At 53.9% G+C, this 26605-nt stretch overlaps 1 protein-coding gene across 2 annotated transcripts; it reads left to right on the top strand.

Moving 5' to 3' along the window:
• Window positions 1–735: 735 nt before the first annotated feature.
• Window positions 736–26605, top strand: SEMA7A (semaphorin 7A (John Milton Hagen blood group)). 2 transcript variants are annotated; one of them, XM_059823866.1, is made up of 14 exons: window positions 736–847; window positions 15858–15991; window positions 16908–16958; window positions 17250–17345; window positions 17748–17832; window positions 18388–18498; window positions 19832–19971; window positions 20343–20521; window positions 20727–20835; window positions 21524–21722; window positions 23429–23544; window positions 24176–24327; window positions 24882–24949; window positions 25477–26605. In XM_059823866.1, exons 1-14 carry the CDS (start codon window positions 736–738, stop codon window positions 25821–25823), a joined length of 1899 nt encoding a protein of 632 aa, XP_059679849.1. In that variant the 3' UTR covers window positions 25824–26605. The 2 variants fall into 2 exon arrangements, with proteins under 2 accessions (XP_059679849.1, XP_009814028.1); XM_009815726.2 differs by having other exon boundaries at window positions 25474–26605.

The following is a 26605-nucleotide window of genomic DNA, read 5'->3' as shown; positions in this document are numbered from 1 at the left end:
GACACAGCTGAGTTGTCATCATGTCTCTGGTATTTGTCTCGTAGTCTTCCTGACTTGTGATGACAAATTAATTTTTGGGCAGTGTTTTTTTGCTAGGAGTGGCCCTTTGCTATTATTTAATTGTAGTACTAGCAGGAAGAGGGCTGGCACCCAAGATATGCTGCAGCCTTGCTACATCCTCCTGATACAGAGTGGCATCTTCTATTAGCGAGCTGTTCCTGCTGTCACGTTATCTGAGCATGGCTTTCCGCCCTTGACACATCCCTCTATCTAAGCAACTGGGAACGGCACCCTTTGTTATTGGTCTCTTCACCCTTGGTCTGCTCTTGCTGCTTGTGCGTTTTCACACACACATTTTCTTATTTCATTTGTCTCAACCTTAATATTCCTCTTGCCGGTCTCTGTGATAAGTTGAGTACAAGGCTTGGGTCAACTGTAGCTTTTCTCAAGATCCTGAAGGTGAACAAAGCCATCAGACTTCCACCTTCCCCTTACAGAAGGAGGGAGGAAAGAAAAAAAAAAGGACCAAGAACCCCAGCAAAGCCTGTAGGTAGCAACTGAATAGAGTCACTCTGGATTTTTTTTTTTAGGTTTGCTTCCTAGGAAGTTAAATGTAGTCCCGCCCTCTGTTTCAGTCATTGGCTGTGCTGGATGCTGCCCACTCTTTTGTATAAGGCAAGCAATGCAGCTGTCAGCCTCACAAGCTCATGGTCTCTGCTCCCTGAATAAGTAGAAATGGGCAGGAGGTTGCCCGTTGCCCTTTTTGTGGCCCTCTGGGCCAGCCAGCTGGGCGTGTGGGTGGCGGGGCGCTCCAAGGTGAACCCCAGGATCATCACAGCTCCGCAAGGTAAGTCCCGGGCTGCGGTCGGCTGCAACCTTGAGACGCAGCAGCAGCAGTGTCTGCAGCTGACAGCTACTGCCTGCCCCGTGTATTTTCTACCTATGTCTTGTCTTTTGAGAAGAGTTGGTCTCTTTTTATTTCTTGTGTCTCTTTGGGGAGACTTTTGGCTCTCATTAAAATAAGCTGAAACACCTGTGATCTCAGAAAGGGGCTTCTGGCTTCCTTGATTGCTTTTAATTGACTTTTTAGGTCCCTGTTCTTGCCAAGTCCTTTCTTTTATATATTCTAAAAACATTTTCCTACAAGCTGGGTATATTAAAGGCTGTAGAAAAGCCCTGAAACAGGCACAGTAACCATTTCCCCTAACTTGCAGGGAGAAATGAAGTGTATTTGCATAATAGTTAATTTTCTTATTCATCTGATGTACTTACCCTGTTAGCTGCAAATGAGTTCTGTGAGTAAATATTTGCAGAAGATCTCTATTCTCTGGAAAAATACATATTTCTGAAACGGCACGCAAGGACTTACAATCAGATCCGATCTTAGTAGAAGCTGAACAAAGAAATGTTTTCAAGGGGCAAGCTTAGAGCACAGCCCAAGCTTCATGTGTTAAAAAGAGCAGACTAGCGTTTGCTGGTTTTATCATGTGTCTTCCAAGCTTTTTGATTAATACCCTCCAGGGAGGGGTTAACAAAAGACCTCGTCTTGTCCCCGGGGTTCTGGTGTTTGGTTAAGCCAGTGGGTTCAGCTGAGCTGCGGATCTCATGCTGCTCTGCAGTACAACAGCTCCTCTGTGTTTCCTATTCGCCGACAACTTCAGAGGACACGAATTTCCCATGGTTTATTCTGCACCATCTGTTATTCTTCTGCCGTTATTATGTCCTTCAGGCCCATCGCTGCCTGCGGATGAAGGGCCAGGAGCAGAGGGAAGGGTGGTGGGTGCGTGGCTCGGAGGTGGCCTCTGCCTGCCAGGTCTGTCGCACAAAGGGGAGAAACGCTGGCAGGGAGGGCAGTGAAAGGTTGCTCCTAGTCTTGCGTCAATTGTTTTATTCACTGGGAAATGAAGTGGCTCAGAAGAGGGGATGCGAGCAGGGGAGAAGGCATGAAGCCCAAGACTGAACAGAGGATGGGGTCACAGATTTTTCTGTAGATGTTTACCCTGCTTAAGGTGTGTGGGAAGTTGAATACCTGGGGTCTGGTGTGTTTGGAAATGCCTGTCCTGGACTAAAACTGTGTTGTCGGGAGAGAGCGGGCTCGGGCAGTTGATTTTCACCTGTCTCTGTGGGCTGTGCTTGGCATGCACATGCAGTGTGGTCATTTGGCCTTTCCCTGCATCGGTCAGAGGGTGGCTTTCCCAGCATTGAACCCAGCGAGGCTCTGCCGCCAACAAATATCAAAGGCAGTTAATGTAAGGACACTTCCCTGCAAAGGGATCAGCTTGTGCTTATCTGTTTCTCTCTTTTTTTTTTTCCCCCGAGAGCTTAGCTGGGATGCAGGCTGAGAGGGATTGCAGTTAGGGAGTTAGCAGAGGTAGCTGTCTGGCATGCTCATTAAGAGTCAGTCCTGATTGCATTTTCCTTGGTGTAACCTCTACCCTTTAGGAACTGGGTCTGTGGGTGAGGAGGAGGGGGGAGAGGAGGCTCTGGGCGAGGGTGAAGAAACGGGACAGGGGCAAAGGGGATGCGATGGGTGGCAGGGAGCCCTCTTTAACTTCCCCAATGCTCCAGACACAGTGAAAGGCAAGTGCAGCATCTTTATTAAAACCTGCAGGTTTTAATAACAGCCAAAAAACCAGCACTGCTGCTGTTTGCATCCACGCACAGGGGCTTGTCCCTTGCTGTGGGGGTGATGGTGTGGCAGGGCTGGGTTTGTGGCTTGAGCCCTGGTTCCTGGAGGCTGGGAGCTGGGTGGAGAAGAGCAGCAGTCCGGGACATTTGCATGACTGTTTGTGCTGGGGCTGGACCCGGTGTGCTGCCTTTGCTGTGGTGCAGCGCTGGCCTCAGCCTTGCGCTCTGCGGGAGCTGGCAGCTCTTCACGTAATCAAATTTCTTACACGCTACAGCCCATCACGAGCACCAGGTACGGGAGCCTCAGCAAGAACACCTAGAGATGTTACAGCCCTGCGGGTGAAGGGAGAGATTCCTGGTGCTGGCCGGAGCCCAGCTCTCTCCAGGAGGGAAGAGCACGTGCATGGGATCCCTCCCTGGGCTGCGGTGCTGGGGCAGAGGAGGAAATTGGTGCTGGGCAAAGCTGCATCTCTCAGCCTTGCTCCCCTCACCAGCACCCTGCCAGACCCAGGGAGAGAGCCCTGGCCTTGCTGCAGGCAGCCTGAACTACTCTGCTGTTTTGCCCCGTGGTCCCTCGTTGTCTGGTTTCACAGCGAGAAATAGGTGAGGGGACATAGTGAGCTGGGAAAAAAATGTAGCTGGTCTTAGGTGGCGTGATCCCGAGCTGAGATCTGAAGACAAAGAAACCAAGTTAGCCTGTCTTGGTGCTTGGAGCTGCCTGGGTTTAACTAATTTCACAGTCCTGGGGACTTGGACTTGCGGCGGTGGGTGGCTGGAACACCATGCTCTGCAGATCTGCCTTTCTCCACACGCAGTGCGTGTAAAACCAGCCCCGAGGCCTCGGCCACAGATGTTTGTTCTGCCTTTATTCCCTGATGCCGCAGTGCGGGAAGGGGTAAGGAAGGGGCAGGTTTTTCCCCAACATCAGCCCCGTTTCAACATGTGCTTGGGTGTGTTGGCCACCGAAGGCAGGGTGAAAGATCCCTGGAGCCCTCCCAGCAGCCGGCACAGGTGGCTGGCTCTTGGGTCTGGCTGGGTAAGCAGTTATTTGAAAGCATGTCTGACTCTGCAGGATTTCTTCCTCTTAGGGGGAAGACACTTGGAGCGAAGAGCTGAGGTCAGCTCCAGACCACTGGTGATAATTAAAGTGCTTAAGATCCTTTTTACTGTCAAGGACTTTGCCCCCTTCCTCTTTGCAGCTTAGCCAGCACACAGATGGGTCAGGGTCTCTTTTGACTATTGTCCTCCCTGGTGTCCTAATGAAGGAAGATTGTAAATGGCAAGTTCCCTATCTGTTGAGATTTGCAGAGTGGGAGTGAGGTCAGCCTTAGCAGCCTGGGCTGGCGCAGAAGCCTTTCAACCTTGCACACTGTGTTCTTGCTTATCTTCCCTTTTATTTCTATCCTCCCCCTGCTGCCATGTATTTTTCTAACTAAATGCTGACCAGCTGGGCTTTGCCTTGAAAAGTTGCGTTCGCATCCCACACTGAGCTTTTGCTTGTCAGCGCAGATACCGTGTTTACTCTTTTGATCCGTCTGCGGAGACAGAGATTGGTGTGACCTGGGGCTGGGCAGAGCTCTCTGGGTGACAGAGCGGGCAGATACGGCCCCTCCCTGCAGAGCGGGAGGGTGGCATCCCAGGCTGGCTGTCTCATGACCGGAAAGTCACCGAGCATTGGGAGAGCAGAGGAGTGCAGTGAGGACAGCAAGGAGCCTGAGGGCTGGGTCAGGCTCCTATAGCCTGGGCCTTTGGTGCAGCACAAGAATAATTTTTAGCTGCTGCCATGCTTAAGATTGTCTTGTCCCTGTTTACTTGCACGTCTGTAGATCCGAGATAAACTCACAGCCCCTCTCTGGTTGCCTGCTGCATTCACACCTTGGGGTAGGATGGGGTCTGATAGTTTAATTATTCCCTTCTTTCTCATTAACAGATGAGGCTGGAAGCTGGAGGGAACAGTTTCTGAGCTGGTGTGTAGCTCACAGGACAGAAGCACGTCCCACAGGGGAAAAGAAAGATTATACCCTTTACCCTTGGCTGCCTTGACTGGGTAAACTGGCTCTAGCCTGCCCTGAGTCATGACGGGGAGTCAAAATGGCATTCCTAGAAATTGCCTGTGCTGTGTGTAGTAGCTCCTGGGCTTTGCTAAGCTCAGCTGCCTCTCCTTGCCCTGGGAAAACTGTGCTAGCAAACACCTCTGAGTGCTGTAGGAGCTCTTTATGCCCACAGGTGCAACAGTGCTGCATTCAGCTAGCAAAGGAAGAGGAGAGCTGACCAGAGATGAGGCTGAACTCATACTGATGGGGAATGGTGGCAAAATGAGATTGTGGTGCTAGCACCAGCTTTTACTCCTCAGTGACAGTGGCACTGTTTTCTTAGGAGCCACGGTCCCACGGGTGTGAAACATCTTTGTCGGACAGTTTCACATGAAGCTTTAAGAGCATCAACATTTCCAGAAGAAAACTCACTTTCCCAGCAATGCTATTTTCTGCAGGTGGCTCATTTTTCACAGGGTGGGTGATGCTGGTATCATAAAATGTTGGTTGAAAATATTGTTTGCTCTGTACAGATTGAAAAAGAAAAACAAACCAAACAAACCAAGCGAGTGAATCACAACCACCTCCTGTTGCAAGAGCGTGACACAAAAACAACAGCCATGGACGAACTAATAGAAGTTGTGGCTGCTGCACTGAAATGCTTGGGGCTGGGAAAGAGAGCCAGATGCAAATTGCTGACCCGCTGCCCAGCTCTGTGCCAGCCCTCAGGCTGATTCAGGGTCAAAATTGCAGAAAATTGGCCTGGGAAGGTTTTCTGTAGGCTGTCTCGGTGCCTTAAAGCAGGACAAACTAAATCTAAGCCTGAGTACTTGAGTGCAAACTAAATCTAAGTAGTGAGTACAAGATGCTTTTTAAAGAAGCTTGCATCCAGAAAAAGGGCTGGAAGGTGAGTTGGAAGGAGGAAATTGCTTGTTTTGCAGCCGGCGCTCTCCTGTTGAGCTACATCCTATGGTGTGTGGCTATTCCTGGTTGCTCCAAGAATAGGACTCGTTCCTCGTGTTCGGCACTCTTTTCTTTTCAGTCCCAGCTCCGCCCGGTGTAGTAGGCAGTGTCTAACTGTGTCCGGTGTCTGGTATGACAGAGAAATGCTGTAAGAGTGCCTCAGGAGCTGGCTGCGGAATCATCTCCTACAACCTCTACTAATTTCAGAGCAGCTTAAGTCTGGAGCAACAGGCTTCGTGTAATAAACCTAATATTGCCTTTAATGACAGCTCTGGTTCTCTAGTGCTGTAAATATCCCGTCCCCAGTTTGAACCCTGTTGACTGGTGCCAGCGTCCTCCTGCAGCGATGACTCCACATCTAATTACCCACTTGGGTTAAAATATTCTCCTTTATTGGGTGTGCATGGACTGGGAGGGAGAGGGCATAGCAAGTTTAAGGAGCTGTAGAGGTTTTCTTGGGGAATGCACGGACAGTCCTAGCCAGTCACCTGCCCTTGGGCTGCTCACAACAACTGTGGCTGTGGATTTGCTCGTATCTTGGAGAATGCAAGTTTTGGAAAGTCTGATCTGAGCGTCTGGTTTCAAATGACTGACTGTAACGCGGTGGTTTGGCTTTCCAAGTCTGAGTAATGCGGTGTTGCAGCCAAAGATGGACGTGAGAAGAATGGGTATTGTGTGTTCCTGCTGGTGAGGGGTCAAGCAGGCAGAAAGGGGATGCTAGGAAGGTCTGCATGGTCTTCCCTGGCACAAACCCAGAAGGCTGCAGGGCTGAGACCTAGCTGATATTCACTACAGGGATGGGAAGCCTGCAGCAGCAGGTAGGAGGGCTGCAAAGAGCATGACAGGGCCCTTCCCAACCTAGTGAGAAAGTCCCCTTGCTGTATGTGTAATCTCATCTGTTTTCTATAGGGAACTGAAACTTCATCCTCGCTTCGGAGCAGCAGATCTCTCTTCCTGCCTTTAAACCTCTGCAGAGGCTGGAGGCTCCACCGGGGACTGCACAGGTCCCCTTGCCCCATGCCCACCTCCTGGCTGGCCTCCCCTGGGCTGGGAGAAGAGGGCATGTGCCCGAGAAGGGTTTCTCGGCTGCCCTGCTCTAACCAGCAGCGGGGAGGTAGGAGATGGCTGCCAATTAAGCTAAAAGGTAAAGCGGCTGTTTTGCTGGTGGATGTGCATAGAGGTGCTCGGGGCAATTTTTATTCTGGAAGGCTTTTTAAGATAAATCAGGCTCTGGAACTGATCTTCCTAGTGGGAGGGGCAGCAGTGCTCTCCAGACAGCAGCTCTCCTGCTGAAAGCCTCCTTTTGTTGTTCTGCCATTGTTCCTGTGACCGTATAATAAAATACCATAATCACAGGTCAAAGTTCCCCAGCTTCCAGCAGGAACACGGCACAGCTCGGGACTGTCATTATAGAGAACGGCTTTTGGAAAGTAACAAAACCTGGCTCTAAATTTAGCACCCGCAATCCGTAGGGTGCAGCTGGCAGCTCGGCTTCAGGGCTGGTGAGGAAAAATGTACCTGCTAGATGACAAGCTGCACCCGTGAAATCAAAGGCTCTGGACTCATCTTGCAGTGGCACAGGCTTCAGTGCCGCATAATTTTGGCGAGGGTGGGGGGAGCATGCAGGGGAGGCCAGGGGATATTGGTAATGCGTTAGCATGCGTAGAAAACACTGCTATGCCTGTCGTAGAGTCATTTTGTGTTTAAAAAGGAGAAACCCATCTTTCCTGGAGCGTGAAGCACTCTGGTTCGAGCCTTTAGAGGGTAAGCGGAGCCCTGCCTGATGGCAGAGGCTTTGAAGTCAAGGCTTGTTCCTTCCCGGCTGCAGCTTAGGGTTCTCTTTTGTTGCTGACTGAGTGGGTGTTTGGGACCGCTGCTGGCTCTGGCTCCAGCTCAGAGGCCCCTCGCAAAGGGGATATAGGCTGCATAGCTCTCAAAGAGCTTTTGAGCGGGCATGCCCATGCCCAGCAGCTGGGTTACTGAACCGAGAGGTTTTTTTTTTTCTCTCCTCTTCCTGCCCTCGCTCGCCCCTGCACTGAATGCTGCTGCCTGCTGCCAAGACGCTCTAGAGCTTACCAGAAATAGAGTGGAAATCGTTAATGCGCCAGAATATTTGCCTTCTGTAATGAAACTCTAAAAAAGCATATTTGTCTAGTTAGAGTGTACTCTGCAAGCTTGAGCCTTTTTTCTGTGTTGGCGTGGCCCTCCGGGGCATTTGGATTGCACACAGGCTGAGAGCTTTTGTAGGATATATCCCTGATAATGCGGGCTGCGTTGTTTCCTCTGCTCCGGAGCGTTCTGCTATTGATGGCAGGGATCTCTCGAGGGCAGCAGAAAGCAGCCGCACGAGCACCCCGTGATTGCAGGGTCTTCAGAAGCGGTTAGGGAAGAAGCCAAAGAAAAGGCAAGCAGCGTCGTATGATGACAGCCGGGAACGTAGCTTGGCCAAGGGTGGAAAAGTCCCGTTGCGGAGAGGATGTGGATGTTACTGCTATATCTGTGGCCTTGTTCTTTCGTTTGGAGGGGGGCTTAGAGGGAGTCAGAAGCAGTCGGGGAGGGGTGTGAGAAAAGATAGCGTGAGGTTTCTTGGCAGATGATTAAATGCTGCTTGTCTCCAAACTGTCTTGGGGGAGAGACAGAATGAGAAATACCAAACAGATGAAACCTGTCGCTCTGACTTGCTGCAAACTTAATATAACAAAGAGGAGTGAAATGTGTAAGGCAGTCGGGTCTGGGTTTGAGTAACGTGGGCTTCCCAGTTGCATGACTCCCCTCCGTGCTTTCACACCTTCTTCTGGGTTTCCCGCAAGCGCATGGTTCCCTTTGCAAGGCTTCAGGGTTAGATGTCCTCCTGATGCCCTCCAAGCTCCTGTGGGTTGCCTGTGCCGGCCTCGCTGGTTCTCCACACGAAGGACGATGGTCACAAATGGAGAAGGAAAAGCAGAGCAGCACGCAGCCCAAGCCCTCGCTCTCAGCTGTGCTGCTTTCGGGAACCGAACCGCAACGTTTCCCGCAGGATGGAGGGCATGGGGAAAATTGCGGTCAGGGCTTTTACCTGCCCTGGGCTGATGAGAAAGCACTTTGTTTTCCCTGGGAAACCATTTTACTTACTCTGTCCTTTCTGGGCATATGTGTACTCTTGGGATGCATCTGCGGGAGTGTCTGGCTAAAGCAAAGGCAGCTGCTCTGACCTCACAGCGTTGCTGCCCTACCTGACCTGTGCCCTTCCCTGCCGCGGTGGGAGAGGCTGTGTCTGTTAGGAAATACGTAGGAGATGACTGATACCTGCAACAGGGCTTGTTCCATCTGCTTTCCAGACCCTGCCCTTCCCAGAGCTGCTGGTCACAGCCGGTGACTGCTCTTGGATTCTGGCAGTCGGTATTAGGGATGAGTGTACCTGTGTTTCATCAGTGGTTTTCCTGCTTGTGCTGTGTGCTCGGGGCAGGAAGAGGAGAGATTTTTAAGCAGTGTGGCTGCCATGTAATGTTCTCGTGGTGGGCACGGGCGTGAGTTGGGAGTCTCCCCATGGCAGGGAGCTACGTGGCCCCTAGGAGAGCTCCCCTAGGAGCAGGAAACACGTGTGTCTGTGTCCGGTCCCACTTCAGAAAGAGACATTTTTAGCACTCATTCTGGTTGCCTGGTTTCCGCTACTGTTCACCAACGTCTTTTGGTCCGTGGCAGACTAATACTGCAGAGGAGTTTTGGGGGGTCCCTGCAAGCATCCTGAAAAGATGACAGGGAAGAGGGGAGACCAGGAGGGGAAGGCAGGCAGCACAAACCCCTTCTGAGACGTGCCAGCCACCAAGTTAATGGGCACCGGATCATGGCCACGCTCCCAGTTTGCTACCTTGTGCCAAGTTGAATAGGTAGGGGACAGGGAGGGAGTGAAAGGGGGACAAGGATGATATTTGGCCCTGGAGAGCTGTGGAGGGAGCTCTTAGGGGTCCAGGACAGAAATCTGTAGGGATGGGGCTGTATTGGTTCTGCTCTTTTTATTTTGCTTTCTTTGAGAAATGACTGGTGTTGGAGGGTAGGTTGAACTGAAACAGTGCAGGGCTGCCCTGCACACCGAGCGATGTTCCCCAAGGGGTGATCCTTCAGCCTTGTGCCTCTGCTTCCCCAGCGCTGAGAGGAGGTTGTAAGGATCCCGGCTCCCAAGGGTGCAGCTAAATCCCTCAGCAGCGTGCTGGTGGCGTACGCCAGGGAGAGGAGGGAACAGTGGGCCAGGTTTTTTTGTGAGCAATGAGAAGGAAGTGGTTTCCCACGTTGTATCGCCTTGTCGCTCCTTTCTCAGAAATACCCTCCCGCAAAAGCATATCGTTTTCCGCAAAGCGTGTTGGCTGGTGGCGTGTTGGAGACCTTGCAAGTCGCAGCCCTTCAATTACTCCGTAGCAGGTCAGAGCAACCCCCCGCAGAGTGTCCCTCCTGGGTTGTCTCATCTTGAGACAAATTGTTCCTATAAAAAAAAAAACAACCCCAAAACACTGTTTCTGCAGGATCTGCTGTGTCCCAGAAGCCCGTCAGACTGCTCAAGGTGTCCATCCCCTGGGGAGGGAATGGCTGGTGAGCACCTCCCCGGCCCGGCTGTGGTTTCCTTGGGTCACATTGCTCCCTTCGGGCAAAGGCACAGGGGAAGGAAAACCTAGCCGCTCGGTGAGCACAGCAGCTCCCCAGAGGCATACTTCCTCCTTCTAAAATGTCTCAACTTGGGAATTTATAGATAATCTAAAAAAAAAAAACCCAAAATCATGCAGCTTGGCTTCTTGCCGGCATCCATGGAGGAGCTGGGGAGACAGATGGCGTGCAGTTCTTGGGTGGGAGCGGTGTGGTTCAGTCCAGTCCTTCTCCCAGGGATGGAGGGGACCCATAGCCCCATGGGGTGTCTCCATCCCTCTGGGGTGGGTGCTGTGACTTCCCATGCTCCCCTTAGAGGGGACCATCTGCTGGTGGGGCTCCTGGGGCTGGTATCTGGCCAAGCAGGTAGGAAATCCAGGGATTGTCCTCCCGGTCTTGCCTGGGGGAACAGTGAAACTGGAACTGCTCTGCAGAGTGATGTCAGAGCTGGAACCGGGAGTCCTGACCCCAAAGTGGATGACTAAGGCAGGGCAACTGAATCGCATTCCTTGCCCTTAAAGGAAAGCAGTCAATCCGCCGGTGCTGGGCTGCTTGTCATCCATCCTGTGTCTGCTGGGGAAGCAGGGGTGGAAGAGGGATCAATGTCATTGAGTTAGAGACGGCTCTCCTGTTCCCAAAAGCGGGGTGGTGTGCAGGAGCCTGGAGCACACAGTCAGCCCTGACTCACGGCCGGGCCTGCGTTGCTGGGAAAGGAGGGCTCCTGGCACAGGCGTAGGGGATGAGACCTGGGGGAGCTCCCTGCATTGCCGGTCCTTGAGTCAGCATCGGGAAGGCAGCTTTTCTTTCTGCCATCAGAGCTAATCCCAGTCGGACTACAACAGAGACATGCTGTTATCAAGGTCATAATCTGTTCAATTTGTTAAAAAAGGAAGGAAGCAATAAAACCTGGGAAATGAGAAATTGTTTGGAGAAGGAGGGAACCAGGGAAGGATCTGATCAGTGCCGTGATTCAGGCAGGAGCGTGCTCGTTGTCAGACCGACAGGCAGCAGAGCAGGTGGCAGTGTCACCGACATCGTGCCGGGGAGAGTAGGATGCGTGACGGTGATGACTGACAGCGTTACAACGTGTTACAGAGAGAAGAGTTCCCGGGGCTGCCGGGTGGATTGCCTGGGCGTCTGGGAGTGCGGCGGTGGTGAGCTTCGGCGCTGCGCTGGTTTCAGTCCCCTTTTGCTGGGTGGCCCAGCCCTGTGTCCCCGTCGTGCAGCAGCAGCAGGAGAGCTTGGGAGAACATGGGCAGCTTAGCTAAAGGAACTTCCCCCGCTCAGGGCAGCACAAGCCCCGTGGTGTGGAGAGGGTAATACCAGGGAGCAGGTAAACCCCATACCCTGCCTGGTTTCCCCTCTTCGTATTCCAAGGGGGGGGTGTCCCACTTAACAAGGGTTTTATGAGCAGCAAGTAAAGGGTTTGCCTCTTGTATGCATCAGCATGGCTCCCAAGAAGCAGCGGGTTCTTATCTCATCCTCCTTCCCTTTTCATTTTTCCTAAGCTTTATTTCAGTTCCTTATTTTAAAATGCTGGCACCAGGGTGCATTCGAACCATCACCTCCATTTTAGGGAGACGTAGTCCTCCCCCAGCATCAGCAAATCGTAGACCCGCAAAGACTCGCCTACTACCGGGGAGCCATGCAAGCCAGTGACTAAGCTGAGTGTCTTGGATGCCGGAGCCAGCTGCCAGACCGGGGAACGGTTGAGTCAGCCCTCCAGCCGGGATGAGAGCTGGGTTGTTGAGTTTGCCTGCAACGAGGCTGCGTGCCCACGCTGCTTCTCTGGTTGGACATCTGTTCTGGAGGTGGGGGGCACGCTCCCTCTCCCTGCACGATGCTCTGGGGGCCCAACCTTGCTGTGATGCTGGGGAGGGCCAGGCTCTGCCCAGGCTCTTGGTGCCTTTCTGAAGGGGCTCCTGGACCCGAAGGGGGCCAGAGAGCCCTTTGGTGTGTCATTAAAGCTGGATTTGGCCAAGCCGTGTCTAGGGAGGCAGGCCCGTTCCACCCTATCAGATAGGAAGCAGGATTGCTCTGTCTGTTATCTGCATTGCTCGGTGTGTTTAGGATGGGCCTCCCTGCCCTCATCTCATCCAGAGCATGCCCCTCTTCGTTTCCCTCCTCCTCCGTTACCTCACCCCGCAGGCATCCTTCCGAGATGCACCGGGCTCCCTTCTCCCTCATTTAATATTACTCTTCTTCAATCTGGTGTGGTACTCTCCATCTCGCCTGCAAAGCACAAAGCCGCTCTTTCTCCCATTCATTCCTCCGGACCGGGGTTAGCATTTCAATTGACAATTGTGCCATTGATTTTCACGCTGACGGTGGGGTTTGCAGTAAATGCCAGGCAAAGGGACTCGGCGGGGTTAGCGAGGCTCTGGAAATGAGCCCTGTGTCTTCTGAAGCTCCAGACTCGATTTTGGAGGGAGGGTGGTGGCAGGGTCATGCCTTCCCCCTTCCAGGGGTGTGAGCCTTTGTTTGCAGTGTCAGAAGCAGCCTTGGACTTGCTAGGAGAGGCATGTCCCCTTCTTTAGGGGCATAGTGTGGGCCATTAGATGCCCTCTGCCTCGTCATCCTCAGCTCTTGAAGCCATTTATACCCCAGGCTCCTGGTCTGGGGGTGCAGGGCAGCTCTCCCTGGTCCTGCCGGATGAGAAGCAGAGGTGAAGGGGATCAAACAGCTTGCCTAAGCTGAGCTGTTTAAGGCAGAGCAGGGGCTGAAGGCCAGCTTTGCACGTCAGCTGGAGGGCTGATGTGGAGGCAGAGGGACCCCAGCACCCGCTCACGGAAACACCTTTAAAAGGCTCCCTTCCAGATCAAGTTAAATCAGTGCTGGAGCCGCAAACACGCTTCAGGGCCCTGGCTAGCAGAGCTGTTTACTCTCAGCTCAGTGATTCAGTGCAGTCCCTGGGGAGCTGTAGGATAAATAATATGTTGGCGCCAACCAAATTATTGTTTTGGGCTTGTTTGTTTCTGGCTGTTCAGAGAGAAGTGTGTCCTTGCAGGATGGCACAGCTCTCGGAACTGAGCTTAAGAAAGAGACAGTGTTGTGAAAAAAACCTCAAAATGAAACCAAAGTTGATAGGATCATGTGGGGCCGAAGTGTGCAAAAGGGTAAGGTGGGGGAAAGAGGAGTGGGGAATGGCTGTGGGTGTATCTTTTTCTGGATTAGCAGCAAATTTAGGTTTGAAAACAAGAGCAAAGTTTGCTGAAGTCAGGCCAGACCTGCTTGCGGTGTGTTGATGATGAGTTGTGCTGGCAGTGGGAGCTGGATGGGGGAGAAGGGCTTTAGGGGCTCCCGTGCGCGTGGGCTGTTGCCTGCCTGCTCCGCAGGTTGGGCCAAGAGGAGGATTTTGAGGACTGCTGGGAAGGGGGCTGGTGAAAAGGGGATTAGTCCTCTCTTCCCTGGCAAGTATAGGCTGAGTCTGTGGCTGGTGTGGTGCCCGGGCTAGCTGCCTGCTTGTAGGGCCACTAAGGCAAGTGAGTTGCACAGTCACTCTGAAAAGACTCGATGCCGGCTTCTCCAGCAGGCAGAGCACATGCTCAGGGAGGGGACGGGGAGCAGGCAGGGACTGTCGTCCAGCTGGGCTTTCCTGGCCGCGGGGTCCCGACTGCCGAATCCCCTGGCCCCGCTGCCGTGCAGCCCCGTGGCCTCTGTCCCGCGGCGCAGGGGAAGGGCAGCCTGGAGGTGTTGCGTTAGCGAGAAGCTGCGGGCTGGAGGGCGGGGATGGTTTCTGTACCGTGGCATACCTCCACTCTCTCTCTTTGCGGTTGAGGTGCCCTTGCAAAACAGCGGCCCATGGGTCTGGCAGGGGTTCCCATCACAAGGTGGTGGCTGGCAGCAGCCCCCGTTAGCCAAGCCGGTGATGGGAATGCCTTGCTGGCCTGCGGCCCTTTAACCCCGCAGGGATTAGAGACCCCGAGGAGGTGCGACCAGTGTACTGAAGTGGAGAAAAAAAGCCATACATCAAGCAGGCATTCAGTAGCCCTAATGACCTCCAATACATCTCTTTTTACTTTCGGCTCTGCGGAGCCTTGGCGGGACCCCTGTGCAGCGTGCTCCGAGCTGAGGGGGAGCGCTGGGCTGTGCAAAGGTTGTCCTTTGCCTGTCCTGCCAAGTGCCCCTATAAATAGAGAGGGACACGTGCCACTGATTAATTGCCTGTCTGCGCAGGCAGCCAGCTCCAGAGGCAGACACAGCCTTTGTCTGCTGGAAGCAGCAGCACTTGCCAGGAGAGATGCCCTCTCTTCTTTGGAAAAGGGAAAAGAGGGAGAGATGAAAACAGAGTGCCCTGTCATGCTAAGCAGAGGTTGGTCCTGATAGGAGATTCTTTTTCCTCTTGGAGGAGCAATGTCTCATGTTATTGCTGCAAACTACGGTAGAGGACAGGGTAGCCTACGGCAGCGCGTGTGTGCCACGTGCATCGCACCCATGCCCTGGCATGGCTGCTCAAAGCTGCCCAGATGTGGCTGCACCATCCCCGAGGGGATGCAGGACCAGCAGACCCCATCGAGGGACAGCAAAAGCTGCAGGGGAGGAGGCTCACAAGGGCGCTGCAGTGCAGGGCCAGCCTCCCACACCTGAGCTGGCAACGGAGAGGGGAAGGGAGGATGTTTTCAGGAAAGAGGAGCTGGAAAAGCCAGAAGGTGAAAGAGGAAGGAAAGAGCAGAGGACAGGCAGTTCTTTCCTCCCAACTGGGCCTGAAAAGCTTCCTATCTGCAGCAACCGGTTGTGACATGGGTCCTAGGTCTTGCAGCTCACTTCTTGTTCACGTCTGGGGTGTGCAGCCCATGAGTTGCGGCTTTACGTGCACCCTTCCCCTATCACATGTGGGCTCTGGCCTGGAGGCTCCAAACCCTGTCCACCCCTCCTGGCCCTTGGAGGGAGGATGCTGACAGTGCAGCTGGAGGCTGGTGGGGAGAGGTGTGAGGCTGGGCTGTGGCTGGTAGGAGATGATCTACCCTGTGGGCACAGGGAGGTTGACCCCCAGCTGCATGGCAGCACAGCAGCTCCTCTCCCATTTAGCCAGATAAAAAGTCACAGCTCCAGTTAAGCATGTACAAGGTCTCAAAGTGGGGTACAGAAGGCTCTGGGTGTGTCAAATACAACAGGGTGCAGGAGCCAAATCTACAAGGCAGTTGCCTGGAGCATCAGAGGATGGCCAGAGAGGGGAGGGAGCCTTTCATTTCAAAGCTGGGGGCAGGAGACACTCAGCCATGAAAGCAGGTGGGAAGGTAGCACTCACTTGGCTGCCAGTTCTAAGTCACTTTGACCTCCTGCTCTCCTACAAGACCTCCTGCAGCAAAGTTTCCCTTCCTCCTCCTTTCCTCTATCACCAGCCCTGCAGGGGCCAGGCGGGGCCGCTCCATTGTGCAGCTCTCCTGTCCCCTGGGGCCCAGGGGACAATAGCTCAGCTCTGAGCCTGGGAGCTGCCTTTCCCTGCCTGCCTGGCACTGGGTCAGCCATCCCAGAGGGCCCCCAGCCCCGTGTCCTTGTTTTTCTCATCACTCGCACCAAGGACATGGAAAGGGAGTTGATCAGCCTGAGCTGGCTGCTGGTGCTCTCCGCAGTCAGCTGCAGTTCCCCTGACTAGTGTCTCCTCTGTCCTGTTCCTAGGTGCGAAAGAGTATGCATTTCCCAGGAGTGAGAAGTACCCGGTCTTCTATCATAAAGAAAACAGCTCAGCCATCTACATCGGGGGAGAGGGAAAGCTTTATTACTACGACTTTGCTACCTACGAGAACTACACGGTAAGGATGCTCTGCTGACCAGTTTAGCCCCGGAGCCCTATAAGAAAGTGTCCAGCATCCATCTCACAGCCCAAACACTATATACCTCGCTCAGTGTCTTTGCCAGCAGCGAAGTCAGGGCTGGAAGAGTCTGGTCTCTGCCCAGCCTGCCCCATCCATCTGGGAAGCAGCAACGTCAGTATGATGAACGGCTGCAGCAAGGGGGAGTCTCCTACTCTCCTACACTAGCCATGGGTGGGTTCTTCCCAGGCTGTGATCCTCCTGAGGTCTCTGTTGCCCCAGAGGGAGGATTTTTCTGGTGAGGGACCCTTTCTTTAGCATGACAAGGGATACTCAGACTCATGTCACTGGGGAGAAGCTCTGTTCCCACCCCTTTCCATTGTCAGAGCCCAGGCTGCTTTTCCTGAAAAGCAGGAAGTTCTGGGTCAGCTGGACACTGAGTTAATACAGCAGGAACCCCCCCCAGTTGGCTTTCTCATGACCCCTTCTTGTCCTTCTCAAACAAGTTGGTTGTTGAAGTTTGGTTGTTTCTTGCTCCCAGGAACAGTGTGGTTCATATGTCCCAACCCTCGGACACCACCACCCGCTATTGAACACCCATTCCCCACAACGACAGAACCTCTCCCGAAATCCTTTGGAGAGCAGCCAGGGCTGGCTGCCAGTCATGCCTGCTGCTTTGGCCCTGCATCCCTGCTTCTCCCCATCACCTCGAGGGCCTGAGAGATCTAGCCCCAAGGGTGTTCAGATGCTGGGGTGGGGAAAAGGGCTGCGTTGGTGTTTAATGACCTTCTCGCCGACGTGCTTGCTTTGCCTCTTGTGAAGAGAGTGACTAGCATGTAGCGCATGGGGCTGAACCCATGTCAGTTGGCTTTTAGAAGGAAGGAATTAAAGCGTATCTCTTTCTCTTTTATCCTAGGAAGACTTCCCAGTGAAAAATGAAGGGCTGTGCATGATGCCTGGGAGTTCGGTAGGTCCTCTCTGTGGTGGAACAGCATGTGAAACAGCTGGATGGGTGAGGGTTGGAGGACTTGAGTTGAAGGACTGCTGGGGAAGGAACCGTGTGTGCTCCTCATGTGCTTTCTCTGGCTGAAGATCTCCAGCGCTTGTGGAGCAGGAGATCAGATGAGATTATACGAGTTTCCTCCTCTGGTTTTAAGACCCGTGAAAAAGCTAGGAAGCCGTATAGCGGTGAGCTTGGAGCTGTGGGGCTGTGCTCTGCCATTTGCAGCCACTCATGCTCCTCTTCTTTCTCTTGTAGGAGGACAATAAAAATTACCTCACGTTAGTGGAGAAGTATGGAGATGGGATGTTAGTGTGTGGGACCGGCGCCTGCGCTCCCACTTGCTGGAACTTGGTACGCTGTGGCCACCTGTGATGGGACCTTGTTTTGTGCTGTCTCTATCTATAAAATGATGCCCTGATCCCCCCTCCTTCTCAGGGTGCTCTGAAATGCCCAAATGCCAGCTCCCTCGAGGAGTGAGTTTATCATGACAGCATGGGACAGCCCTCATGAGCAGAGGTCCGCACGAGTAGAGGTCTGCACGTGCCACCTCCGTGCTCACTTGTCATAGCCCCCCTCTCCTCGCCTGCCTGTAGCAGGGGCCCATTCAACGATGGGCTGTGTCCTTCCCTCATTCCGGCTGTTCCAGCCAAGGAGAGCTGTTTTCCTTCTGCCCCCGGGGTGGGTGTGAGCACCTGGTTCCCCTGCCTTCCCTGAACTGATCACACTTAGGGGTCATTTTGTGTCCTTATCCAGACGCAGAGAAAGGAGAGCACTTCGTGGGATGGGAGAGGCATTGCTCCTTTCACCCCTGACTCGAATACCCTTGTCGTCGTTGATGGTAAGGCTGATTGCTCACATGTTTTCAGTCGTAGTGCTCTGTAGGAAGGCTGGGCTCTGTCACAAAAACGGGCAGCTTGAGGCTGCTCCAAGGGCTTTGTCCCTCTGCTGTAGTTGGCGATCAGCCTTAGCGCTTCTTGCTTTTGCCTCATCGAAATGCACATCCTTCTAGGACACAGCATGGCACAAAGTTGTTTAGTCCTGTCTGGGCCATGGGGGTTGAGTCTCTGCATGGGAGGGTAGAGTACGATGGAAGCAGCGGGGAAGGAGGGTCCTGCAGTAACTCCACTGCTCTGGACCTGACAGAAGGACAGATGAGGATCTTTCCCAGAGGTAGAGCAAGAATCTGTCCCTGTCATTCTTTAAGGAAAAGGACCGGGGAAGTCCTACCAGGCCTGCTCAGTCCTTGGCAGTGAGGACTGGGTTTCTTCAGCTGTATCCACCACCTCTGTGAGTCCACATCCCCAGAGAGTTCTTGGTTCTTTGTTTTCTTCTCACAAACCCTTCTGCCCCCTCCAGAAACAGCCCACTGCAAATGAGCCTTCCTATCCCACAGGTCATGACATCTACTCCACCATCAAGAAGAGTCAGCAGAACGGCAAGATACCCCGTTTCCGTCGAGTGAGAGGGGGTGGAGAGCTCTACACAAGCGACACAGTGATGCAGAGTAAGTATGGGGGAAATTCTGAAGGCGTGGGACCTACTCCTTTGCCCCACCAGGCAGATAAGTTGGACTCTGTCAGTCCACAGCTGTGGGTCGTAAGTACGCAGCAGAACTTGGAGGGATGCATCCTCTCTACCCAGCTGGGGTGTAGCTCCGGAGCTTCTTGTGTGGGTTCGGTCACCCCTAGAGCTGCGGAGAGGGCTGATCTGGTCCTCATCCGCAATGCCAGTGAGGAGGGACCCAGCGGTTCCCTCCAGCTCTCTTACTGCCAGCTGGGGGAATTTCACCTCTTTGCTTCTGGGACAAAACAACTGACACATGAGTTCCTCTTGCTCAGGGTGAGGAGGTGGGGAAATGGAGAGAAATGGGTGGTGAGTCCCCTGTCAGATGCTGGAAGGAAATATGGTTGTGTAAAGGTGCCCATCAGCTGCCGTCCGGTGGTGGAAACAGGAAGAACAACTTCCACTCTGGGCAGTGACTCTTTCCAAATCCCCAGCCAGGGTGAGACCTTGAGGCAGGAACATGTTGGGATGGGGGATGAGGGGGGGGAGTAGATAGAAAGGACCCTCCTCAATTTCCCTGAGCTTATTACACTGCCTTCCCCAAGCCTTCCTAGTGACACCGGGCAAGGGGAGATTATTGAACCCCTGGCCAAAGAAAAAAATCAAATCAAAATGACACCACGCCAAAACAGAACTTACGCACGCAGGGCAATGGAGGGGGGAAACCCAGGCACCAGCAAACAAAACTGACAGACCCAGAGCCGTGAGGCTGATGCCGGGCTTACGCAGAGCTCCCTGCCATGGGGACGCCAGCTAACGATGCTCAGAGGGAGCCTGCTGCTGCTGGGGATGCCCTTTATGGAAGTGGTGTATTAATAGGAAGAGCATCATTGGGTTTTCCACAGCGAACACAAACAACAGTGCAGCTTGCTGCCACTGAGGGACCCTTCCTTTATGAGAATAGCTCCGCTGCGCAAGAAGGGAGAATGGGTTTCCTTTGCTGCTAAGCAGCTGAGGCTTCACTGGGCTCTGGGGACTTGGCCTTCAGGGGAACGGGTGCGTGGAGTTGGGCAGGAGGGAGAGGAAGGGAAACCCACTGGAAAGGTGGCACATGAAGAGCTGTTGTTAGTGCGATGTGCCGGGTAGGTGTAGAGGATGGGCTCGGACCTGTCCTTTTCCTGGAGCACAGACAGTGTTTGTGTTTCCTCATCTTGTCTGAGGGTGAGTGGTTAGCTGCAGAGCACGCTGGTTTGGTCCCCACTGGTGGCTTTTCCAGATGAAACGTGTGTGTGTGTTCAGGCCAAGGTTTTCTGATGGCTCGCTTCCCTTTTCAGACCCTCAGTTTGTCAAAGCCACCACATTAAGGCATGAAGAGCCTCACCAGGACAAGATTTACTACTTCTTTCGTGAAGACAACCCGGATAAGAGTCCCGAGGCCCCTAGAAACATCTCCCGAGTGGCCCAGCTATGTAAGGTACCATGGGAACTGTGTATGGTGGGGAGGCAGGAGTGTTACAGGGGTGGCAAATGGACATGCCAGCTCACCTGGTGTAATTGGCACGTGATCTGGTCCCTCTGGCTCAGTTCTCTCCTTTGCTACAGAGTTTGTGTGGGATACGGCCATGTCCTTTGGCCTTCCCATCCTCTGGCTCCCATCTTGCCTGTAGGGGAGAGAAAGCCCTATTCTGTCTCGCTGGGATGTTAGAGAGGTACCTGATTGTTGCAGTGACCAGCATCAAATATAATTCTGGAGCATCTCGCAGTTATGCATCTAAGATGCTGGATGGGAGGGACTTTGTGTTCTTCTCTGCCAAACCCTGACTCCCTGCTTTCCCTCTCCCCCAGGAAGATAAAGGGGGAACCAGTTCGCTCTCTGCTTCCAAGTGGACCACCTTCCTGAAGGCCAGCTTGATTTGTGTCGACCCAGTCACCAAGGGCAACTTCAACTGGTTGCAAGATGTCTTCTTTGTCCCTGCGAGTAACTGGCGGCACTCCAAAGTCTACGGGCTCTTCACAAACACCTGGTGAGGGTCTTTGCGAAACGGGGAGGTGTCCTTTTCCATGGGCCACATCGTTTCTTTCAGCCCTTTAGTCTCTCTGGCAGGCACATGGGTGGAAAACAGCCAGAGTGGGCAGGCTCAGTGAAGGTGCGATGCACGCAGCCATGCCCCAGCCATAGGAGTGATGGCCAATGTCTCCCTAACCCTCTCTTTGTCTCGTTGCCTGCAGGGGAAGCTCTGCTGTTTGCGTCTATTCCTTTGGGGACATTGACAACGTGTTTCGGACATCCAAACTCAAAGGCTATAATGGTCCCAACCCAGAGATCAAGCCTGGGCAGGTGAGTGAGTGATAAAAGATGCCCACGTAAAGCAGAGAGGCTTCCCGAGGCCAGGAGAGCTGGTCCCTGTTCTGCCACTGCAGTTGTCAGAGTAGCTGGGGCAGGTGAGGGGATGGTCCTACCACTGAGCAGCCAGGTGAGAGCTGGGACAGCGAGGAAGGTTTTAGGCGCCGTGGGAAGGATCTGAGCTTTGTTGCTGGAAACAAAAGGAGGCTGGATTATAGCCTTCATGGAAAGCAAGGGGAGACGGGCTCTTACGTGCCTCGGCAAACAGGTCTGTGAGCTCTGGTGTGTGAAGCTGGAGGACAATGCCTTGTGTTTGCTAACCCCGCGGATTCCACTGAGCCAACCTGCAGCCCAGCCCTGTGGTTACGGGTGCACCGCTGACCTGGCAGCAAACAGCAGGGTGGGGGGAGGCTCCCCTGAGTCTCTGTGGGGGGTGACAGGGCGTGAGTCTCCTAAACTGCGACTTCTGCAGGGGAGATCGCTGGGGGGGCCTGGCACGAGCACCATGGAGGCAGCCCCAGGGCTTGTGTTTACCCCCAGGGCAGGCTTGTGTGCCGTGCCTGGGCATCCTCCTCTGGGCTGAGGTATCTGCACTGTCCCCTGCCTTGCTCTCCTGCCCTCGAGCCTCATCCTCAGGGTCCTGTCTGACTCTGACAGTGGCTTTTGTCCCCTCTTGCTGCAGTGCGTTTCGTCTGGACAGCACACCCCGAGCGAGACCTTCAAGATAGCTGACAGCCACCCGGAGGTGGAGGACCGAGTGGAGCCCCTCTCCCCCACCAAGAGCCCCTTATTCCACAATAAGCACCGCTACCAGAAGATCGGGGTGCACGAGGTCTCTGCCGGTGATGGACGCCGCTACAACGTGCTTTATCTGGCAACAGGTACTGGGAACCATTCCCTTTGGAGTTCCCTGGAGTTTGCTTTCCCCTCGAGGGCAGGGAACACAAGAGAAGCAGACGAGACCCCCAGTGCAGAGCGAAGCAAGGGGCTGTGTTCCCAGCTTGGCATATGTTTGTCAAGCAGAAAAGAGCTGCCAAGTCCCAGTTCAGCTAACTACATCCAATTTGGCTGCATGGGCAAAAACAGGCTGAAAGTAGAATCCCAGCACGTGGGATTTACCCAGTCGGGCTGCTTCAGTCTGTGGTAGGTCTCAGGCCAAGTGTTTTTAGGGCAAGGGAGGAGTAGCACAGCTCTCCCCAGGTGCAGCTTTACACTGTCAAGCAGAAATCCTTTGCAAAGGGACTCGCTCTGTCATCTCCTGTCGCTGCTTGCTCTAGTGCAGCAGTGCAGACTTCCTGCAAGGCCAGCACCTCTGGCTGGAGACACAGCCAGCTGATCACAGCTGCCAGCGGTCCGGCGGCAGCCGGAGATGCTGCGGAGCTGGGCCAAGGCAATTCAGCTGCAGGTGAACAGGATGGAGAGCAAAAGGTTGGCGAGCTCGGTCAGGCAGCTGCCTGGGTTCCCATGCCGTGCAGCTACTCGCTGCGCAGAAGGCGCAGAGGTCCCTAACCCAGCGCTTCCCTCTCTCGCCTGCCTGCCTCCCCGGGGCTTGCTCCCTACAGCTGTGCTCATCCCTTTTTCTGCACTGTGCTGGGATTTGTTCACTGGCATTTGTGGAGGGACTTTCTGGGGCTTTTGTTTCCTAATCTGTGATTAAAAAAAATGCAGACAGCTCTCAGTAGGTGGCCTGGGTTGGATTAGGGCCCACGCATGCTCAGGTTGTTCTTATCTTGCCGAAAGCCTTAGTTTAAATGCAGCTAACGCCTTGCAGAGTCCTGCCAGGGAGCTTGCCCCAAGATGCAGGGCTTGGCAGGGTGGTGCCCACCCTCGCTGGGGCGGGCGCGGAAGAAAGGGCCAGCACCTGGGGGGTCCTAATCCCTGCCTGACCCAGGGTCACATCTTTCACCTTCCCCTGGTTGGTGGTGGAGAAGGGAGTGACTATTTGGGAAGGGGAAACCATGCAAATACTGAGAGGGTAAACGATGAGGATTCCTGAGCCCTGTTCCCTTGGGATCTGCCTTTCCACCCCTCCACCAAACTGACTCATCTTCTTAAATCACCAGTTTGGAGTTGTCTAACTGGTGAGGGGAGTCAGTTTAATTAGAAAAACAGAAAGGCAAAAAACCCCAAGTTTCAGCCTCAGACGAGCAGTGAGATGCGGCTCACGCAAGAACAGGCCAGCGATCAAAGCAGAGCAGAGCTCGAAAGCGGTTGGTTTTTCTTGCTGAGGCCATTACACTGCAGCTGATCAAAGCAGGCACAGCCAGGTCCCAACGGGTGACGGGAAATGGGTTCCTCTTGGCTGGGAGGATGACAAGGCTCTGCTGTGGGAAATGCTGCTCTCTGGGCCATGATTTCCTAGAAGAGCAAGCAGGCTCCTTCTGAGAAAAGTCCTGTCTTCTCTGGATGGCTGGTTTCAGGAATCCAGTCAAGCCTGGCTCTGTGGAGTGGGTATTGTCTGCCACAGCGAGGGCTGGAGGCAGAGCTGGTTCTCTGCCTGGCTTCCCCACCCCTGCCTGCAGCCCCTCTGCCTTGCCTTTCTTGCTCTCAGCATGCTTCATCAGGGCTCTCCCCTCTTTCTTTCTAGACAAGGGATCCATCCACAAGATCGTAGAACTGCCGGACGGGGTGCAGAACATCATGGAGCTCCAGGTTTTCCCAAAGGAGGACCCGATCCAGTCTATGATCCTGGACCACAAGAGGGTGGGTCTCTGCCTGCTCCGTAGAAAGGAAAACAGTGGGTCGGGCTGTAGCTTTAAAAGCAGGCAGCAGGGGAGGCAAGGACAGATGGTTTAATGACAGCCAGTGGATCTGGAAGTAGCCTCTGGGTGGGTTTGTGGGGGGGTCCCGCAGCTCACTTCGCTAAATCCTAATAGCTGGGCTGATGTTCCCAGTCCTGGGGAACTCTCTGTGTGGTCAGTGGGCAACGGAGCTTTTTGGACATCTCTCCTCTGGAGGCGAGGGAAGAACGAAGCTGTTTGCTCCCTGGGCCAAATCCCAGCACAGCGTTCTCCTCCCCTTGCAGTTCCCCTCTCATTGTCCAGCCTTGCTGGCAGACGAGCTGTCAGGCAGCGCTGGTGCTCCATCCCAGAGGTGACAACGCTGCTGTCACTGATGAAGCAAACTTATTTATGCACAGGGCTGGTGGGGGAAGGATGGCTGCTTCCCCTCCCATGATAGGGACCTACAGCTGCATTGTCTGGAGATTGACCAGCCCCACTGGTGAAATCCACCCCAATGTCACAGTGAAGTTGCAGGAGAAGTGCTAGACACTCGTAAGGTGGCACTGGGAGACAGCGTCGAGATGATCAGCCCCTCTGCTTCCCTCCTGCAGGCGATACTGTACGTCGGCTCAACAAATAAAGTCGTGGAGATACCCATGGACATGTGCAGGCTGTATCGCAACAACTGTGACAGCTGCTTGCTGGCGAGGGACCCGTACTGCGGGTGGTTCAATGGGAGTTGTCAATCAGTTTATCTAAACCGGTACGTGATGCCGACAGGTTGCTGTTTCTCCATCACCTTCAGCTGGTTGCTTTCACATGAGAAATACCCAGACCCTCAGTATTCCCCTTCCTGGCCAGGGCCGCACGTGGTTTTGAGGCCATCTTCCCACCACAGAGAGAGATGAGCCCATCGTGTCCAGGCAGTAACAGCGCAAACGTCTGTGCTGTCCCCAAAACCTGTGCTTCTGCAGGGATCTGTTGCTCCTGCAGCACCCCTGCTCTGGGGAGGGAGAGGTCAAAGGGTTTTGAGCACCCAGCCCCTCTTTTGCCGTTAGAAATGCGCGTAGCTCGGCTGGTTGTGACGCTGTTTAAAGCAGTTGATTGTGGTGACCTGCTGCATCTCATGTTTGTCATCCACCAACCTCCTAAGTGGGGGTGTGGGGTGTGTTTTTTCCCTACCTGGGTAATAGCAGGTGTTTAAACTTTTTTTCCTTACCTGATCCACCACACCTTGTATGGGTGATTCCTTTCTTAGCCCTGAAGCGCTGCTTCCCTGATGTTAGTGCTTTGTTAATGCTTGTTCCCATCTGCTAGGGAGGTACATCAGAACCTGAACCTGGACCCGTGGCAAGGAAAGTGCCAAAAGGGGGATAGTAAGGAAGGTACGTAAAGGTTTTGAGCTGTAGGCTCTTTATCCAGGGGGTGTTTGGGGCTGGGTGACTGATTCTCAGGTCTTTGTACGGGCTGTGCCGGGTGTTGCGACTCATTGCTGGGGAACTGGATATGACCACGCTGAGAGCAAGACACCACGCAAGTCTCAGCTTGGAGTTAATTGCTAGATAATCTATTGAAGGAACGTGTGGACGAGGCATTGTGGGACATGGTTTAATGGGCATGGTGGTGGTTGTTGGTTGATGGTTGGACTTGATGATCTTACAGGTCTTTTCCAACCTTAGTGATTCTGTGATTTCTGAGCTGGGTGAGAGGGTTAAAACTCTGTGTCTGCTGATGTCCAGGGAGAAGAGTCCCATGGACTTCACCAGGCATGGGTCAGGCCCTGCCATTGTTGTTAAATGGCCGTGTAACATGTCCCCATCGACCCAACTGTTCTTCCCTTGAGACTTTTGGGGAATCCGTGGTTCCTGGAGATGCCTGTCTCATCCACCCCCTTCCCAATCTCTTCCAGTAGATGACTATCAGAACATCACAGTCGTCCCTTTCTCCCGCTACTACCTCAACTGTCCCATCGAGTCCCACTATGCCACCTACAACTGGTACCACAACAACAGCCTCATCAAGACCTGCAACACCACCCACCCCCAGCAGGACTGCTTCCACTTCATCCAGAACGTCAGCCACATTCACTACGGCCACTACGTCTGCATCTCGGAGGAGGACGGTTTCAGGCAGGCTCTGGTGAAGGAGCGCTTGGTGAACCAGCTCAGGTTCATGTCCCAGAAGGGCCAGGCCACCATGACGTTTGGCTCTTGGCTGCAGCTGCTCCTGATGGTGGTGTTGGTGGAGCTCTTCCACTGAACGCGACGGGACTGTGTTCCCACCGTCCTGGCTGCTGCCGCTCTTCCTGCACTTGCTGTCCGCTCCTGAGGCGAGATGCCCATTCTCTTAGTCCCTCCTTGGACATTAATCTTTGACTGTCCCAAAAGGGGTCCTGGGCAGCAACACCTCCATCCTTGGCCTCGGCAGAAGAGTCACGGTGAGGAAGATGCGACTGCAGGGCCAGATGGAGCAGGGTTTGGGGACAGGGAGGGAAGGGGTACCCTAACGCGCGGGGGACGTTCACAGTACCCAGCGGCGCGACGGGAGTGGCGTCAGCCTCTCCCCGAGCCCGCGCTGGTGGCTCTGTGCTGGTTATCGTCCTGAGCCTCCCCTGGGTGCGGACGTTCCGGGGACTTCTGCCGACGTGCATGCACTGATCCTCAGCGCACGATGACTCCTCTCTTTGGGACCGTGCATGTGATGAAGAGGAGGAGCCAGCCCTTGGCCTTTCTAACTGGTTGATCTGCGCTTCGCTCCAAGCGGGGACTGATGCCTCCAAGTTTTTAGTGGCTAACGTCTGTTTGGGTTGGCAAAGCAGCTGGAACTCTCCCAGTGTTGCATCTGAGGCCCCTTCTGGTCTGGAGAATGGGGCTCTGGAAGGGTTTTAGGGTTCGGTTTATTGGGGTTTTTTTTTTTTTCTACAGCTGACTTGATGTGGGAGGGAGATCAGGAACTAGTGCTGGAAACCTGCAGGTGAGGGCAGGCACAAAGTTAGCGTTTTGCATGGAATAGCCTCGGAGGATGACTAGATTTGGGGTTTG

The sequence above is a fragment of the Gavia stellata genome, chromosome 13, assembly GCF_030936135.1.
Source record: "Gavia stellata isolate bGavSte3 chromosome 13, bGavSte3.hap2, whole genome shotgun sequence".
In the NCBI taxonomy this organism is placed as follows: Eukaryota; Metazoa; Chordata; class Aves; order Gaviiformes; family Gaviidae; genus Gavia; species Gavia stellata.
The sequence above is the reverse complement of the archived record's forward strand: the minus strand, read 5'-3'. Positions and strand labels throughout refer to the sequence as shown.

Excerpts from the sequence above, each read along its gene's own strand:
- SEMA7A (XM_009815726.2), top strand. The coding sequence starts at position 736 with ATGGGCAGGAGGTTGCCCGTTGCCCTTTTTGTGGCCCTCTGGGCCAGC. Across the intron at positions 16,959-17,249 it reads GCATGATGCCTGGGAGTTCG|GAGGACAATAAAAATTACCT; the intron begins GTAGGTCCTCTC and ends TTTCTCTTGTAG. Across the intron at positions 21,723-23,428 it reads CGTGCTTTATCTGGCAACAG|ACAAGGGATCCATCCACAAG; the intron begins GTACTGGGAACC and ends CTTTCTTTCTAG.